Source organism: Epinephelus moara, chromosome 7, assembly GCF_006386435.1.
Source record: "Epinephelus moara isolate mb chromosome 7, YSFRI_EMoa_1.0, whole genome shotgun sequence".
In the NCBI taxonomy this organism is placed as follows: Eukaryota; Metazoa; Chordata; class Actinopteri; order Perciformes; family Serranidae; genus Epinephelus; species Epinephelus moara.
In genome coordinates this window covers 36,918,598-36,936,073 of record NC_065512.1, presented here as the reverse complement: position 1 = coordinate 36,936,073, position 17,476 = coordinate 36,918,598, and the positions used below count along the sequence as shown (strand labels likewise).

Genomic DNA, 17,476 nt, shown 5'->3' with positions numbered 1-17,476 from the left:
AACATGCCACACGTAAACAATGCCATTACGAGATAAAATAAATAGAAAACTTGACATAACGTTACCAACCTGGTCCGGCATCTCACTTCGCTAACTTCTTGCTGCAACATTAGCTGCTCTGTTCAAACATGTTCTGCTGAAAAAACGTGCATGCAGGCTAAAATTCCACTGTGCTGTTCTGTCAGGAGATGTAGTGACTTTAACCAACGGTGAGGGAGAAAAAGTATAAATTATACTTGTAATTTGGTAAGTTATGACTAGAGGAAAACTCCGCTAGCTGCTAGGCTAATTCATACAATGTAAAACTGCTTCAGCTAATAATGTAACAACTGTTGTCTGTGAACCTCTACAGTTATTATTGAGCCAAATTTAATATATACGTATGTATGGATGGATGGATGTCTATATAGATAGACAGAGAGACAGAGACAGAGACAGAGCGAGCGAGAGAGAGGTCAACCTGAGTAACCTGAACCTGGACTTTACACCCTTTCTGTCCTTGTGACTTTTGTCCCATTTAAAACAAAACACACTCACACACAAATGTTGACTTTTATGTACCAGAGTAGGGTAAGAGCACATATTAACCGGTGTGTACATAACCGTGTACCCATGACCATTACACCATTAGTGGCTTCTGGATACCAGGATACATCTGCTTTCAACACTCTTCCAATCTTGGATGATTATTCCAGTGCCTAAGTGGAAGACCAAGGGATCAAGCCCAACTACAATTTGATAATCATAGAGGGAAAATCTTCAAAACATTTTTGCATTTCATTGCATTAAATCTCCCAAATTTATATTTACTATTTTTGAGGAAACAGATCGCAACATATTTTTAATTTTTGTCTGTCTCCCGTTGGTCCAGTGCGACCCAGCATGTCGGAGACCACAGCTCTGGGTGCAGCCATGGCAGCAGGAGCAGCAGAGGGGGTGGGCGTGTGGAGCCTGAGACCCAGTCATCTCCCACACATCACATCTGAGAAATATGAACCTCAGATTAACTGTGACGGTAAGGAAAAAAGACCCAGAAGAAATGTGTGACGCACTTTTGAGCTACTTGAACCAGTTGAACTAGATTCATTCAACTCCAAAAGAAGGTTCTCTGAAGGTTACATTTAATTTGGTGCCATCTAGTGGATGTTACAACATGACAGGATGCCTTTGGAAAAAGCTGGGAAAAAAAGCATGGTATCACTTCTCCTGACCTATCTGTCTCACTGCCCTCTTCACAGAGAGTGAGTTCCGCTTTGCTCGGTGGAAGAAAGCTGTTCAGAGATCCATGAACTGGGAGACCACAGAGCCATGCTGCAATACTAACGGTACACAACTGCAATATTTGTCCTATCTACCAGAAGTATAACTGAAGTAAGAAGTTATTCTGCACCTGTATAAATCGCTGATGGCAGGAAATGGGTTTCATGGGGTTTTTGTAGCATCAGCTTTACCTGAATCTGGAGTGGTTAACAAGTGTGGGAGTCTGAGTCAATCTGTCCATCTTGGATGCTCTCTTTCTTATTCACTGACAACAGGTTTAGGAAAGAAGATGAACGGCACCCCCTGGGGGGTTCCTCTCACCCCTCCCCCCACCAGAGCAGACCCCTAAGGTCCGACATTTACTGCATGCTGTGCATGCTGTGCATGCTGTGTGCTACTGTGCTAACTTCTTTATGCTGTGACGGGGTTGACTGCATGTTCACATATTACACACTACTAACACAGTGTTTAAAGGGTTTGGCTGATGCAGATTTTTCATATCCAGTGGAGATCCGGTTAGGTATGAAAAGCATATGAAAACAGCAGCTGGACCAACGTTACACGTTAAGTTTTCATAGATGAATGTTTTTTTTACCAGCTTTTTAAAGTTGAGTGATCCACCCTAGCTGTTGAATGGTAAATAATGTGTTTAAAGAGCTAATTTAATTAAAACATTAATTGAGCTTAATAAGACATTTTAAAATTAGCTATACTTAGAGAAATCTCCATCAAATCATTCGTGGATGACATTATTGTCAAATGACTCAACTCTGTATTGGTCCAACCCTTGTGCTTATGTTGGGTGAATGCATGTTACTGTATTTATACTGAACAAAAATTTAAATACAACACTTTGTTTTTGCAGGTTTAAGTTAAAGAAATAAGACTTTTTATGCACTCAGTAGATTCTCTCAAATTTTGGACTCAAATGTATTAAAATCTGTGTTACTGAGCACTTCTCCTGGTCCAAGAGAATCCATCCACCTGACAGGCGTGAAATATGAATATGCTGATTAAACACACAGGTGTGCCTTGGCATGGTCATAATAAAAGGCCACTCTGAAATATGCAGTTTTATCACACAACAAAGATGTTTCAGGTTTTGAGGGAGTGTGCCATTGGCATGCTTACTGCAGGAATTTCCACCAGAGCTGTTGCCCATGAGCTGAATGTTCATTTCACTATCATTAGACGTCTCCAATGATGTTTCCTTGAATTTGGCAGTACATCCAACGGACCACACAACTGCACAAGTCAGATACAGTGACAAACTGCTCTCAGGTCAAGACCCTGGTGAGGATGAAGAGCATGCAGATGAGCTTCCCCAAGACAGTTTCTGATGGTTTATGCAGAAATTTGTTGCATAAGTTGTCCAGATTGCTGGTCTTAGAGGATCTTGCAGAAGATGCTAGATGTAGAGGTCCTGAACTGGTGTGGTTACGCAATCTGCGGTTCTGGGGCTGGTTGGATATACTGCCAAATTCACAGAAACAACATTGGAGATGTCTTATGATAGTGAAATTAACATTCAGTTCATGGGCAACAGCTCTTGTGGACCTTCCTATAGCCAGCATGCTAATGGCACGCTCCCTCAACACTTGTGACATCAGTATGACTGTGTTGTGTGGCCAACCTGCACATTTTAGAGTGGCCTTTTATTGTGACCATCTCAAGGCATGCCTGTGAAGCAATGACGCTGTTTAATCAGCATCTTGATATGCCACACTTGCCAAGTTGATGGATTATCATGGAAAATGAGAAGTGCTTACTAACACGGATTTTAACAAATTTGCGTCCAGAATATGACAGAAATATATCTACTGAGTGCATAAAAAAATCTAGATGTTTAACTTAAACTTTTGTAAAATGGAAACAAAAACAAAAATGTTACCTTTTAAATTTTTGTTCAGTGTATTTTTTCTCCCCACGTTTTCACTGCTGACTATCAGAATCAGAATCAGAAATACTTTATTGATCCCCGAGGGGAAATGATTTATGTTACAGGTGCTCCTTGCAAGAGAGGAAAGATACGTGAAAATATGAGAAATTTAAACAATAGTATTAACAAATATATAGTTAAATAAACAGGAATTATTAACAAACATAAACGTAAATAAATATATATATATATATATATATACACATATATATATTGTAAACTGAACAAGATTATTTACACAAACAGAATATATACAGTCATGGTGAATGGGGTGACTAAAGGGGCTGTTGCTCTGTCATTAGCTTAGCTGCAGTTCAAGGGAAGAGACAACTTTGAACCGGTGTTTTCTGGTACTTTAGGTGTCTTAAACTCCATTGCTGTGTCCTTGGAAGCTGAGGTTTAGACTGGACCTGTGGCTTATTTATGAAAGAAAAGGGTAGCAGGAGCGCTACTGGTATCCCTCAGATCAAAGTGCTCCTAGAAGGGAATGCTTCAACAAGAAGAAAAAAAAGGAAGACTTATTTTCAAAAAAAGGGATAAATGATCCAGGTCCAGGCACTTAAGGTGGTTTAAAAAATATAAAAGGCCTTTATTACAGTGGGCCAGAAGCATTAAAAGTACACCAACATGTGTTGACTTGCGCCTTCCTTGGGGTGTATTGACATACAGAAACAAATTGTGTTTAAACCAAATGGTAGAGATAGCTCAGGCAGGTTGAGTGAAGTTCAACACATTTCATTAAGATATACTGACTCAATGTGCTCCACAAAACAGTTGTTAAAGGTAGGGATGCACGATAATATCAGCATGTCACTGGTAATGATGATCAGAATCGGCCAACATGCTTTTTCTTATTTTGCATATTGAGTAAATATTACATACATTGAAAAGCATTGTATTTCATGTCTCCATCTGCTGGTGGGCCATCATGATAAGACTATGCATGCATAATATGATGTTAGTTCCACTACAGAAGAGACTTGATCACTAAAATTAGGTGGGGGAAAAATGGGATATATATCGATATCGGTTCAGTTATCAGTCAAATAAGTTGTTATATATCAGCATATTGGATATTGACAAAAAAATCAAATATCATGCATCCCTAGTTAAAGGAGTTGAAGCTTTTCAATGCATTTGGTTTAGCTGCACTTCAGGTTGAAAATTGTGCTTATTGTGACTGAGCAACAAGGTCCAGTTAAGCTCACAGCTGCATTTTAAACTTATGCAATTCTAGATCAGTTGGATCTGATGCTTAGTGACAGAGCAACAGCCCCAGAAGGTTTACATGTTTCACATCATTTTCTGGTACTAACCGCTTAGCCTCTAGACTTGGTATTCAACCAGAAGAAATATCTGTCTGTCAGCCTCTCTGTATCATGGTCTCTCTGAGAATGATGTGTGTTCCCCTCACAGATCATCAGCCGTGACTGCCGTATAAGACCTTCATGGGAACATGGAACCTACTATGGAACAAGACTGGAAGAGGAAATGTGCTCACACTGAATAAAGGACTTGACTGCTGTGTGATGAGATATGCAGTCATTCTGAGGGACACACAGCCCTGCTAGTAGTAATATAGCTGTGACATGACTAAAAACAGTTCACCAACCTCAAGTGCCAGCCAGAATGAAGACTGACACGAACTGTGGAGCTTTTTGAAGCGACTATGGAACCATTCTTGATGGGAGTTTCTTTCATCTACCTTTTCTGGAAAGGGGAAGGTGTTCTTATTTGCCTTTTTAACTTTTACAGTAAAGCATAGGAAAACTCAGGTGTTTGTAGGACAGTCGCACTATTGTACCTCATTACTGAAACAAAAGGCGATACTGTAATGTTTTTTTTTTTTTTAACTGTATGTTCTGTAAATTTGGTGTGTACTTTTTACTCCTCAACTCTGGGATGAATGAGAGAAGTGGGACTAATTCAGTTCTTGAAAAAGGTTACTGGTCAGCTTACGTCCTGTTTAAGTGGGGTTTGCTCTTGGAGCAACTAAAGATGAGTGAGACACTTTGTCCTTAGAGTTACTTCAACTTCTTTGGATTGAGTGGGAAAAGTGCTAATATGTTTTAACAGGTTTCCTGTTGCATTCAGTTCTGACATGAGGCGGACACTTTGCAGGCTCTCAACAGCACTTTATATTTATCCAGTGTATGGAGAGGGTGATTTTGGGAGCATTGCAGGTTTTTTAAAGGGGAATGTAGTGTTTTTAACTAGATTGTTTGTTTTTAGGAATGGAAGTTCATCATGGCTTAGTCAGTGCTAACACTAAAGGGAAACCCCCATACAATCCATTTAGTAAATCAAAGCATCAAAACATTTTGATTTTGTCCTAACAATTTTACATCGAGTCAGTGGTATGTGAGCACATGCCTAAGACAGCGCCATCATGCACGTTCAGTGATAAAAACCTTTAAGCTCACTTTAATTTAGAATGAATCATTTGTGTTAGTACTATATTTAATAAGTCTGTAAAACTGGCACAGTGTGCTTATCAAATGTCTTCCAACAAAGTATTTTTTGACTGCATGTATGTCCAAGTCTGTGATATTGAAATTATGAGTTTACAGATACCAAATATGCAATTGTGTGCCTTGTGTCTGAGACTCAACCATTTTATCATGAGACTAAATATAGTACAATATGAAAAACTCATTTTCCATCAAAATGGTGTGACTTTTTTTCTTCTTTTTTAAGTTCTTCAGATTTGTCCTTTGGTAAGCCCAGAGAACACTTCCATTAAAATAAAGTTAAAATTTCAGTTGTGGGCACAAAGGGGTTAAAGGGGCTGTATGCAAAATTCATAGTGTATGAGTTGTGTGTACATAGTTCTTAACATTAAGGGGACTGAGCCAGTGGCTAGCAGCTAACGGTGCTAACTACATGAACTCCCAACAATAATGGCGTTAACTAGGTGACTGGATGATGGGCACTATACCTCTAATCATATCAGTAGTAACTGCTGTGTGATTAGCTAGCCATCACACATGCCAAACCGCTGATACCATTTTTCTACCTACATGAAACTGGTTCTGCTCTGGTTCCTGCGCCTAATTTTTAATCATTCAGAGCATTTCGACAAAAAACAAATTGGTTCAGAATCCAGAATAGTTGGTTCTAAGCTGGAACCAAAAGAAGCAGGTTTTCTTGACCTAAAGCACAAATCATAACATTAGCAGGTGTGTAATAATGAGAAGAGGGAACAGGCAAAATCATGGAGAGGGCAAGTGAGAAAGACCAAAAAGAGCTGCAGTGGTCTCATTTATAGTTGGGCATGCTTTTTTTAGGGTAAAAATATCTAGTATCAGAACAAAAGTTTGCAGGTAATCAGTGTAATTCACAATTGCTACTACTCCACTACTCTAAATGTACATTGTGCAACACCCTCCGGCTACGGCACATCTTGATTACACTGGTTCTGCCCAAAACTGATGGAAACGCAGGCTGGTTCACCACATATCACCAAGGTTCCAAGAATCCTGAACGGAACAGGTTCAAGAACCAGAGCTAATTTGGTGGAAAAGGAGTACGAAAAGCTCTGATTACAACACACAGAAGAGCATGACTTCATTCTGTGCTCAGGACGCCATTATTCCACTATATCCTTACTCAACAAATGGTGGTTAGCTGCTATATTAATGCTCTGAATGTTGCATACAGAACCTTTAAACTAAAGGGAACATTTGGTTACTGTATATATTTCTGATGACTGTGATTTACTTTAAAAGGTGCGTGTTTAACATTGTAATGTGTAGCTAATTATCCCTGATCCTATCTGTGTGCCTGCCAGTTGCTTTGTTTGACGACATGCATAGGAAGAGTCCTTCAGCTCTGCAGGAATGTATTGATGCTGTAATAATATGATGTATAATAAAAAACAAACATCAGCACCTTATGTGGCTTCTATCAAGTGGCTTCATTGAAATTAGCATCAGCAAAGTTTATATATTTAAAGTCAATAGAGATTTAATCTTCCAGTCAGGTGAAATGAAGAAAGGTTAGAAAAGTGAGTATTTTTGTTGATCTGAAGTCCACAGTGGCACACACAAGGAATGCAGCGGCCTCTTCAACACAACATTCACAATGTTTACATTTACAAAAAATTATTGGAAACAACTCTTAGGAGGACAGCTGGGCCTAACTGACGTCAGAGAGAGATGTGCCCTACACACTATAAGCACCCTGTTCAAAGCAGGAAGTTCATGTAATAAAAAAGGGCAGTTCTTCAAATACACAGCAGAGGAATCAGTCCAGGAGGAGTTTATTTGAAGGGGTTCAGCGGGAGAATTGCCTCCTGTCACCCTTTCCTTTGTTGACATGCTTAAAGATTCTGGCTTTTTGTGCATTCTTGGACTTCTGGTATCCAAAACCGCCTCCACCGCCGCGCTTCTGCAACTTTGCACCTTTACTGCTGTGGACGTCTGGAGAGAAGAGCTGAGTTAAGGAGAACTAACAGTTCTTAATCTTACATTTCTACATGAATTGAGGAACACAAATAATGACTAGACACACTTAACACATCCAACAAACAATGTGCTGTGTTTAACATAACTGTAGAATTACAGCAAAGGATACTCAGATCAACATATGGAGGAACTTTAAAGCCAAAGGACAGTGCCACCATGGGGAGGTTGAGGGTGTTGACGCTGTAGATCTGTTTGAGCGAATGAGAGTCATAAGCCCTCACGTAGGACTTGTAGGCCTCTTGGGCTGACTTGTGGAGGTAATAGTTCTTCTCAATCAGCTTCTCCAGCTACGAATAAGAGACAGAAATTAGACTCAAGCAGTCAGTTGATAACTTAAGAAAACAACAGCTTGCATTTAAAGGTATGTTGAAGCTGCTGAGACATCATCACATCTATTGAAGAGACAGTTCACCCAAACATCAAAAATACATTTCCCCTTCCCTGTAGTGCTATTTATCAATATATACTGTTTAATGCGAATTGCCGGTAGTTTGAGATATCAAAAAACAACAACAAACAAACCCATTTAAACTACCAGTTTACATCCATATCTGCCCAGACTCATGTGCAACAGTGGCAGTGGACAGTGCCACAAATATAGATGTTGCTGAAAAGCTACAAATTCTAAAACAACGATGCTTCACACACATCTCCCCCCCCCCCCAGCAACACAGAAGATCTATACAATCAGCACAGTTTCAAGGTGAACACCCAAGATTAGTGTCACCAATTCAGTATCTGACCAAATGTCTCCTCTTCTGTTCCTGAGATATGATGTTGAATAATGACCAGAAAAGTGTTTTTGCAGATTATTATGATGTCACAGTGAAGTTGACCTTTGACCCTTTGGATATAAAATGCCATCACTTCATTATTTTGTACTATCAGACTTTTGTGTGGAATTGTGCCATTGTTAGCATATAAATGATTGATTTATGGCCAAAAACATGCTTTGTGAGGTCACAGTGACCTTGACCTTTGACTACCAAAATCTAAATCACTTCATCCTTGCATCCAAGTGGACGTCAAATTTGAAGGCTAGCTCAGTGGCCTAGTGGTAGAGTGTCCGCCCTGAGACTGGGAGGTCATGGGTTGGATCCCCGGCCGGGTCATATCAAAGACTATAAAAATAGGACCCATTGCCTTCCTGCTTGGCACTCAGCATCACTGGGTTGGAATTGGGGGTTTAGATCACCACATGATTCCCGAGCGCAGCACCGCTGCTGCTCACCGCTCCCTCAGGGGATAGGTCAAATGCGGAGAACAAATTTCACACACTCAGGTGTGAGACAATCAGTGGAGCTTTAACTTTCACTTTTAAGATATTCCCTCCAGGTGATCCCCAGACATCACGTTCACAAGAATCGAGCAGATGGACAGACAACCTGAAAACATGATGCCTCTGCCCGACACAAAGTGTTTTATGTTAAAACTAAACGTCTCTTTCCAGAAATCATGACCCAGTTATTCAAGATAATCCACAGATCTTGTTGTGAGCAGTTTTTATGTAGGACCTATTTTCTTTCTACCCAACTACACCCACAAACCGTATCACCGCACATAAGGAAGCGTGCATCTACTGCTAGCTCAACTAGCACCACTGAGCTAGCCAACGTTATAGCTCAGCCAAGGAGGACGCCATTTATAGCCCTTTTTAGTTAGGAGTTGTGCAAATTTGCAGGAAAGCCCAATCAGTCCTTTTCAGCATTGGCAGTATGAAAACAAAATCGGGGAGTGCAGCAAAATGCCGCCTGCCTACTTTTGTTTATACAGAATGTGCCTTTTTCGGGGCAATGGGGGGCGTGAGCAAGTAACAAAACGTGTAGCTCAGCATGTGACGTAAACAGTGACGTGGAAGGGAAGCCAGCGATTGTCTTGTAAGTCGGCCCATTCTTCACCATCCCCATCATCTGACGGTTAATGGCCTCTTCGTTTGCAAGTCCAAGGAGGGTGCGCAATTCCTTGTCTCCCCAGTTGCTCATCTTTACAGTGTCTTTCAGGCTTGCGTTTCCCTCTTGCTACTAGCTGCTCGCTAATTCCTGCTATCAGCTATTTCCCGTTTAACCACTGCCAGTGGCTCGCACGTGCGGCATCATCAACAGCTACTCCCACAAGTCTTCAACAGACCCTCCCGTTGTGGAAGGCCGCCTCTGTCTGTTTAAACTAAAAGGGTTCCACCAATATGACTACCCTATGAGGCGGAAAATTGGGCACCTCGGATCAACTCGCCAATCCGGCTCTGTGTGTCTAAGCGCTCGCAGCTTGTCGGCAAAAGGGCCCAACATTCGCGGAAAATCTGGCAGTGTAAAAGGGGTTAATGTTTCGATCTTGCGCGGTCACAAACACAAGCCTCTTGTCCATGTAATATTGCTGTTAAAAGTATGTTGAGCGTTTCTGGGGCTTTGAGTACCACAAGCTGAGTGCCATGTAGTTCCATCGTTTTAAAGGGCAGGCAGATATCTCCAACACTCAGCAACTCACACCAAAACAATCTAGACTGATTAACAGCGCTACAGAAAAAAAGGAAAAATGTGTGTTTTCAATCGAGGGTGAACTGTCACTTTAAGAAGTAGATTCTCTTGGGGCGTCGGTGGCTTAGTGGTAGAGCAGGCGCCCCATGTACAAGGCTGTTGCCGCAGCAGCCCGGGTTCGACTCCAGCCCGTGGCCCTTTGCTGCATGTCAATCCCTCTCTCTCCCCCTTTCACACTTAGCTGTCCTATCTATAAAGGCAAAAATGCCCCAAAAAATATCTTAAAAAAAAAAAAAAAGAAGTAGATTCTTACCTGGGACTGGATATCAGAGATTTTACTCCAAGAAAAGTCAAACTCGCTCAATGGGACCTGGACAATAAAAGAGCAGTGTAAACAGAAGCCATTCCATTAAAGACATGACACTTGCACTTGTAATGTGTAAATTGTGGAATTATCCAACAGTATATACAGTGACAGACAGTAACCCCACAGCAGACTTTGAGATGGTTACCTTGGCCTGTTTCAGGAAGCGGAGGAATCCCAGCTCCTCTGGTCGGAGGATGAGGAGCGCGTGGCCTCTGCCATTGATGCCTCTGGCTGTTCTGCCCACCCTGTGGATGTACTCCTGCAGATAGAAAGCTAAGCTTAACAGGAGTCCTACGCTGGGACTCGACCCCACAAGTGACGCCATTATTTGTAATAATAAGTGTTCATGAGCCAAGCGGTTAGTTATAAACTAAGTGAACCATTTGGGTCTGTTTCTCTCATTTCATATATATTAAAATGAGCTTTTGGGATAAAACTGGTTTTATCATTTTTTGTTGCAATTTTGAACCATTATTATTTTGTATAATGTAGTAGTAGTTTGGATACCTTGGGGTCATCTGGGGGGTCGTACTGGACGATCCAGTCCACCTCAGGGATGTCCAGGCCTCGAGCTGCCACGTCAGTACACAGCAGGATGCCTGAGTCAGCGTTGCAGAACTGGAAGAAGGTGGTGGTACGTTTGGTCTGCTTCTGCTTGCCCTGGAAACAAGATGATTGAGAACAACCCTTTTTACAACAGATGTTTTTGTAGGGGAGACTGACGTATCTGAATGCTGCGTTTGATGTAATGTGGCTTGAAGGTTCGTGACATGTCTTACATGGATGGCCATGACAGGCAGGTCAATATAGTTGAGTAGTTCATAGTGGAATTTCACAGACATACAGGAGGAGAAAAAGACCATGAGCTTCTTCTTGCGGTTCTTCTTCAGGAAGGTGAAGAGTAGCAGGAAGCGCTTCTCTGATGGACACACCACATAACCCTGAAACACAACAGAGATCACTTTACATCACTTCAATGTGCTGATCACTTTCAAGGCCAGTCCACCTCCTGTATAACTTTGATTTAACAGGAATGTAGCAGACAGTACCTGCTCCAGGCCATCAACAGTGGCATTGTCTTTGTTGTCATCTACGCCGACATAAAGGGGCTCTTTCTTCAGGGAGATGCGAGCCAAATCCTCCACTTTACGGGTCTGAGTGGCTGAAAACAGCATCGTCTGTCTCTTCTCTGGAGAAAACAGAGCCAGAAACATTACAATGATTTAATCCGGGCAGGGGTTTTAAAATTCCTAGCCAATTTTGAAATTGGGTTGCATCACGCACATGAGGAGAAACTTAACACATGATGTTCACTCAAATCTCAATTATGCACACACTATACAATTTGAAAATAATGGCACACCACAGGATATCATTAAGATTACCGTGCCACGGAGAGCAATGCATCACTGCGTGTAGTCTGAGCCCGACTTTAGAGAGCGCAGGATGAGTCAGAGGTTCAAGTGGTTTTTTTTTTGTCAAAGACCAGGAGTGTGCAAACTTTTTTGAATGGGGGCCAGAATACATAATGTGAAAATACCTGGGAGCCAACTGCTTCTTGCATCCTACAGGTTATTTTCAAAAAATCCCACACAAGTGAAACAAACAACTGTTTCATCTTTCAATAAAAGATACTCCTGAAAGCAGCAGCCCTCACTGTCAACTTAATGTTTCTTTGTTGTCTGCTACCTGACAGGAAATGTATGCTGTTAGCTAACTGTTTGCTTGTTTACTGTCTCTTTATGCAAACACATCCGTTCCACCCTCCTACTTGGTGCATGTCTATTAACTGTATGAAAGTCCTGCCACTGTGAGGTGAACGGAAAAAATGTTAAATGATCTTGTTAGATTAGCCAATGTTGTGTAGTGGGCCACATATAGCATATTTTGAAAGACAAGCTGCAGGGCCACAACTGGCCCCCGACGGGGCTTTGGACATGCCTGTTGTAGAGTGTCAAAATACTGTATATAACTTAAACCAACCACAAAGAGTACAAGTCTGAGAAAATAACCCTGATGTCACCAGACTTATCTTTGCTTGGGTTTGAAGTCTATAAACAGACAGTCATTCTTCTAAACCAGCAGTGTGAGGTATTAAGTGCAGGCATTTAATAGGCAGAGATGATCTGATAAAAGATGTTTTTAAGTTGCATTATGGGAGAGATCCTGTGTTTTTGGAGCATAATATTGACTTAACATACCTCTGCTTATGTTGTATCAATTTTGACCACTATTAAAAAAATCATCATCAAAGTCCCCTAACTTTATGAAAGTACAATACTACAACTGCTAGGCGTCCCCTGTAACAAAACAGTACCAAAAAAAAAAAAACCATTTAAGAGGAAGCTCAGCAACAATAGATACATACTTGGCAGCAGTTTGATGATCTGCTTCAGTTCCTCTTCGAAGCCCACCTCTAAGATACGGTCAGCCTCATCAATGATCAGACACTGGAGGTTCTTGAACATGAAGCCTGGGGTATTCTGAGGGCACAATAGTATTGATTTTTAATATTCTTACCCAAGTATTAACAACTAGCAGGAGCAGCAGAAACACTTGACATTTACAGTAGGAACACACCAGCAACACATACGTTTATGTTTGATTGATGTGTCAATGCTATCAATTCTAAAACACATGATGACTTCTAATCAGTCCCTCCAGGATTTCTGCCGGGTTTTTTTTGTGATTGTTACGGCCTGATATACTTGATTTCACTGCAGGTTTCCCTAAAAAAATGTAATGCATGTGATGTTTTTAGGCATTTTCTTGCAATAAAATTGCAGGAGCAAATGAAAACTGCAAAAATAGTTGTGATGCTGTCATGGATTTGGAGTTTATTACATAAAGCACTGAGTGTTTCCAACAGAATTAAATCTACGTGTGAAGGTGGGAGGGGGGTGGATGTGAGGCGGTTGGCAAAAGCTGATCACTGACAATCAGCTGTTGCTGCCATCTGAAGCAGCGCTGAAGGACTGTCTCCGTTAGTTGCTCACCTCCTGCTCTCTCTGCCTGGTTAGCACCAGCTAACAGCAGCAGCGGCTATCTGACACCGAGCCGTTAAGCGGTCCCAACCATCTCAGAGCAAAAAAACTCGACTGTCATTAAGACCATTACTACAAACTGGGTAACATTAGCCGTGTGAACAGTTAGCCTTCTCACTGTGTAAGCTATTATGTCCCACGTACAGCAGATGTCTCATTATAAACTGAGAGAGGGGTGAAGCAAATCAATACGCAACATGCAGCTCTACAGTGAAATAAGATGTGACTCATTTTTAACAGTCAAATTTGTGGTAAAGTTGTGGTGATTGGACAAAAGTGCAAGGTTGCACAGTATTCACGGGGATTGCCTGAATTTGCCTTAATGGTTGTGATTGCAATATGAATGGGTAACGACCTGTTTCATATACTGTCTGGATTCATGTCATCATCTTGATAAGGTACTCAGTACATGTGATGGCTCTGGAATTGTTGGTAGGAGTGTCTTTGTGTCAGGACCCTGCTCACCTGCAGATGGTCCAGTAGACGGCCAGGTGTAGCCACCAGGATGTTGACACCGTTGGCCAGTCTTTGGGCCTCAGCTGAGCGGTTGCTGCCCCCCATGATCAGACCAAAGGTGTGCACATGGTGTGTCATCAGCTCCTTCAGCACACCATAAGTCTGCATTGCCAACTCACGTGTGGGTGATAGGATCACTACACCAGTGCCTGAGAGGAAGAGGAGGACATAAGTTAATGGCTTCCTGTCAACTTACATGATACAGTTTGATACAGTAGGTAAAAGCAGTTTGCTTCCCTCTCCCTCAGCATCCCAGAAAGTACTGAAGCCAGAAAACACTAAAGAGAGAGGATACATTAACAGGGGTCTTACCATTCCTGGGCATGAACTTGAGTTTGTAGATGAGCTCTATAGATGGGATGAGGAAGGCCAAAGTTTTACCACTACCTGTCTTGGCAGCAGCCAGAACGTCCCTACAGAGAGGCAAACACTGTTTCACTACCAACAAAGTCACACTGTGATATTAGTATAAATATTTTATTTTTTCCTTAAAATAACTGAGCTGTAAAGGCCACAGCTCAGGAGAATGGGAGACTTACCTTCCTTCCAGCAGGGGACGGATACTTTTGTGCTGAATCTCAGTCATGTGTTCGAAGCCCATCTCCTTTACTCCTTTCAGCGTGCTCTCACTTACCAGCTCAGCAAGGGAGGCAAAGGATGTGTCCTCAAATGCTCCTGAAATACCAGTCAATAGTTCATGAATGGAATGCTTTCCCTAAAGCAGATTCCATTTAAAGAAAGGCTGAGATGAAGCATGACAAAGCAGCATGTAGAGAAAGAGAAGGCAACATAATCAGCCATAACACACTAGTCAAATCCACTGTGTCCTTGCAGTTACTCTTGTCAGGAAAGTCACTGGTGACTTCTCCCAAAGACAACCACAAGAGTCTCTGTATGCCTTAGCTGACACCCGTTTCATGATGGAAACACTGAAAGGGCAACACATAAAGGCAAACCAGCTATATTTTGTTTTTCACCTCGGGTGGATGGTTAAAAACACTTGACGTTCGATTATTCCTTCTAAAAAACACATAGGTTTGAACCACCTGAATGTAAAAATATATATTTTAAAAGAGCTCCATACCTAATCATGTCCTGCACTGTAAAATGTCACCTAGAAACTAGAGCTGCAACAATTAGTTGAAGAATCGATAAATAAATCGCAAAATATTTAATGGCCATTAAACAATTCATTGATTAATCATGAGTTTATCTGCAGATTAATCTATAACCAAAACAACTGCTGGTTACAGTCCAATCAAAGACTGTAGAACTCTCTCTCTGTGCCCTGATTGGACCGAGGTCAAATAAGTGATTTGTAATAAGGCTGGGTGATATGGAGAAAGTCGAGTATCACAGTTGCTGATCTTGGATTGCAAAATATAGGATTTCCAAATCCTCATCATTCTGATACAGATTATTTTTGTTGAAAAACTGAGCCAGGTTATCGTCTGCCTTCTGATTGAACCCGATTTCTTAGATGGCATGCAAATAAGAAATGGGGTTAAAAACAACACAGCTGGATTTCTGCTTAAGGTGTCCTGTTCATGTGTGTACATGCCTTACCAGGCTAATAATGTAGTTTGTGTGCATGCACATGTGTGAGAATGACAGACAGGTCAGACAAAGATTTCACTGTGACAACAGGGGTGAATTGTGACATACTGTGGATTCTCTGGTGATTCTCATCCCTTGATGTTAGGTTGTGACTCAGTTACACACCTATTTCCTAAGATGCTTTGTGTTAAGTGTTTACTAGTTTCTTTACACCAACATTTGGCGTGAATCAAAGTTATACTGAACCCTGCATGGCAAGGGGAGAAATAATACATCAAATTTAATTCTGTTTAATTTATTTTCCTAACCTGATCTGACATGAGAAGGATTTTCTCTACAACTGTTAATTCTCTCATTCATGGATCTTAATGATTTATTTATCTTTTTGATTTCTTCTTTTTTTGTGTGTGTTGGAAATTACGATTAGGATCTAAATAATCACAGCACTTTACGTTCACCTGACAGCATTCAAATCAGACTTGGGTATTGTTAAACTTTTTGATGAAACAGCTTTTACAGAAAAGTAAGTCTCACCAAATGGTTTTTAAGCATTGAACTTTTTGCAGTGGGCCTTTAGTAAAATTATACACTAAGGAAAATTGTGCTGTCTTACCACAGAGCCTGTCCAGATGCTCCATGCTCTTATTATCTACTGTACTCAGCTAATGAACATCGTCATAAGTTACTAAACTGCTGAAGATCCAGTCAGGCCTAAAGTACGCAGACATTTATTTCTTCAATACCTGTCAAGCCAGATGGTAATTCAGGTTGATCATCCTCTTCATCATCCCCCTCTCCAGTTTTGTCCTCTTCTTCTTCATCTGAAGCTTCGTCTGGATTTTCAGTAGCCTGCTCTCCATCTGCTAATGTTGCTGCTCCCTCCTCCTCCTCCTCTGCTTCTTTCACTGTTTTGGTCTTCTTCTCAGCTGGATAGAGGATAATTTCACATCAGTTACCCAAAACAAAAAAGTGTAGTGTGTCAAATTCAGATGGGTCAACTCCTCCAGCTGTTACCTGGTGATTCAGCAGTGTCAGCAAGCTTTCTTTTCTTCTTTGTCTTCTTCTTCTTCAGAGAAGTTTCCTCTGATGTGGTCCCTTCCAATGGTACCCCAAGCTGCTTCTTCTTTTTTGTCTTGGGCTTGCTGTCAGCTTTACAAACAGCTGCTGGTTCCTCACAACACTCCTCTGCCAATCCGTTTGAGTTCACTGTCAAACACATTGTAACAAATCTCACATTTAGCAGGTATTATCAAGATAATGCGGAGAGCTGTAAGCAGTTAAGTTGTTTTCTATAATTATGCTTCCTGGAAAATGTTTATTCGCGTTAATGGAGGTCAATATAGAGTTAAGAGTTCTCTACCGCGTTACATATAACTTTGGAAATTGTAACGTTACTGCTGCAATGTAAGCTAGCTACATTTTAGCAAAGCTTATAAATCACACTATTCAGTGACAAATAATGGTGACAAACACAAACAAGTATCTACTGTTAAAAATTAACGTCAGCTCACGTTTTATCTGTCTGAAACATTAAACGTTTAACCGGTGTGACAAGAATTCCTGATTAAAAATCATGCCGTGAGGAGCTAACGCTGCTAGCTTAGCAGGTTGAGTTCGCCACCACTTCAGAAACACAGAAAACAAACAACAACAACAACAACAACAACAACAGAATGCTAGTTTATTTACAGCACATACCGGCCTCTGTGTCCTCTGTCTGTGTCTGGAGTAGTTTGCGCTCTTTGTTCTTTTCACTTCTTTTCTGAATTTTCTTGCGGAGAAGCTTCATCTGTAGGTCCGCCATCTTTATGGCGCACGACACACGTGTGTATGTGTCCGGTGTTGAGGACCCTTCG

The 17,476-nt window shown here is 41.2% G+C and overlaps 2 protein-coding genes across 3 annotated transcripts in view; one reads left to right on the top strand and one right to left on the bottom strand.

Moving 5' to 3' along the window:
* The window catches only part of LOC126392570 (glycerol kinase-like), a 26,600-nt gene extending 20,707 nt beyond the window's left edge, over positions 1-5,893 (top strand). Inside the window, exons 17-20 of one of the 2 annotated variants that reach the window (XM_050047999.1) lie at positions 872-1,015; positions 1,239-1,325; positions 1,536-1,610; positions 4,616-5,893. In XM_050047999.1, coding sequence (XP_049903956.1) covers positions 872-1,015; positions 1,239-1,325; positions 1,536-1,609 — 305 coding nt within the window. In that variant the 3' untranslated portion in view covers position 1,610; positions 4,616-5,893. The remainder of the gene's footprint in view (positions 1-871; positions 1,016-1,238; positions 1,326-1,535; positions 1,611-4,615) is intronic. The other variant, XM_050048000.1, reaches the window with a different exon arrangement.
* On the bottom strand, positions 5,056-17,476 carry ddx18 (DEAD (Asp-Glu-Ala-Asp) box polypeptide 18). Its single transcript, XM_050048001.1, has 14 exons — positions 17,319-17,476; positions 16,635-16,826; positions 16,364-16,546; positions 14,603-14,738; positions 14,376-14,476; positions 14,013-14,212; positions 12,872-12,986; positions 11,553-11,692; positions 11,283-11,444; positions 11,011-11,163; positions 10,649-10,762; positions 10,450-10,506; positions 7,775-7,952; positions 5,056-7,620 (listed from the first exon to the last, which is right to left on the bottom strand). The coding sequence occupies exons 1-14, from the start codon at positions 17,422-17,424 to the stop codon at positions 7,475-7,477; spliced, it is 1,983 nt and encodes a 660-aa protein (XP_049903958.1). The 5' UTR covers positions 17,425-17,476; the 3' UTR covers positions 5,056-7,474.

Coding starts and splice junctions, on each gene's coding strand:
- ddx18 (XM_050048001.1), bottom strand. CDS start 17,424: ATGGCGGACCTACAGATGAAGCTTCTCCGCAAGAAAATTCAGAAAAGA. Junction 16,827..17,318: donor GACAGAGGACACAGAGGCCG/GTATGTGCTGTA, acceptor TGTGTTTGACAG/TGAACTCAAACGGATTGGCA. Junction 7,621..7,774: donor TCCTCCATATGTTGATCTGA/GTATCCTTTGCT, acceptor TCTTCTCTCCAG/ACGTCCACAGCAGTAAAGGT.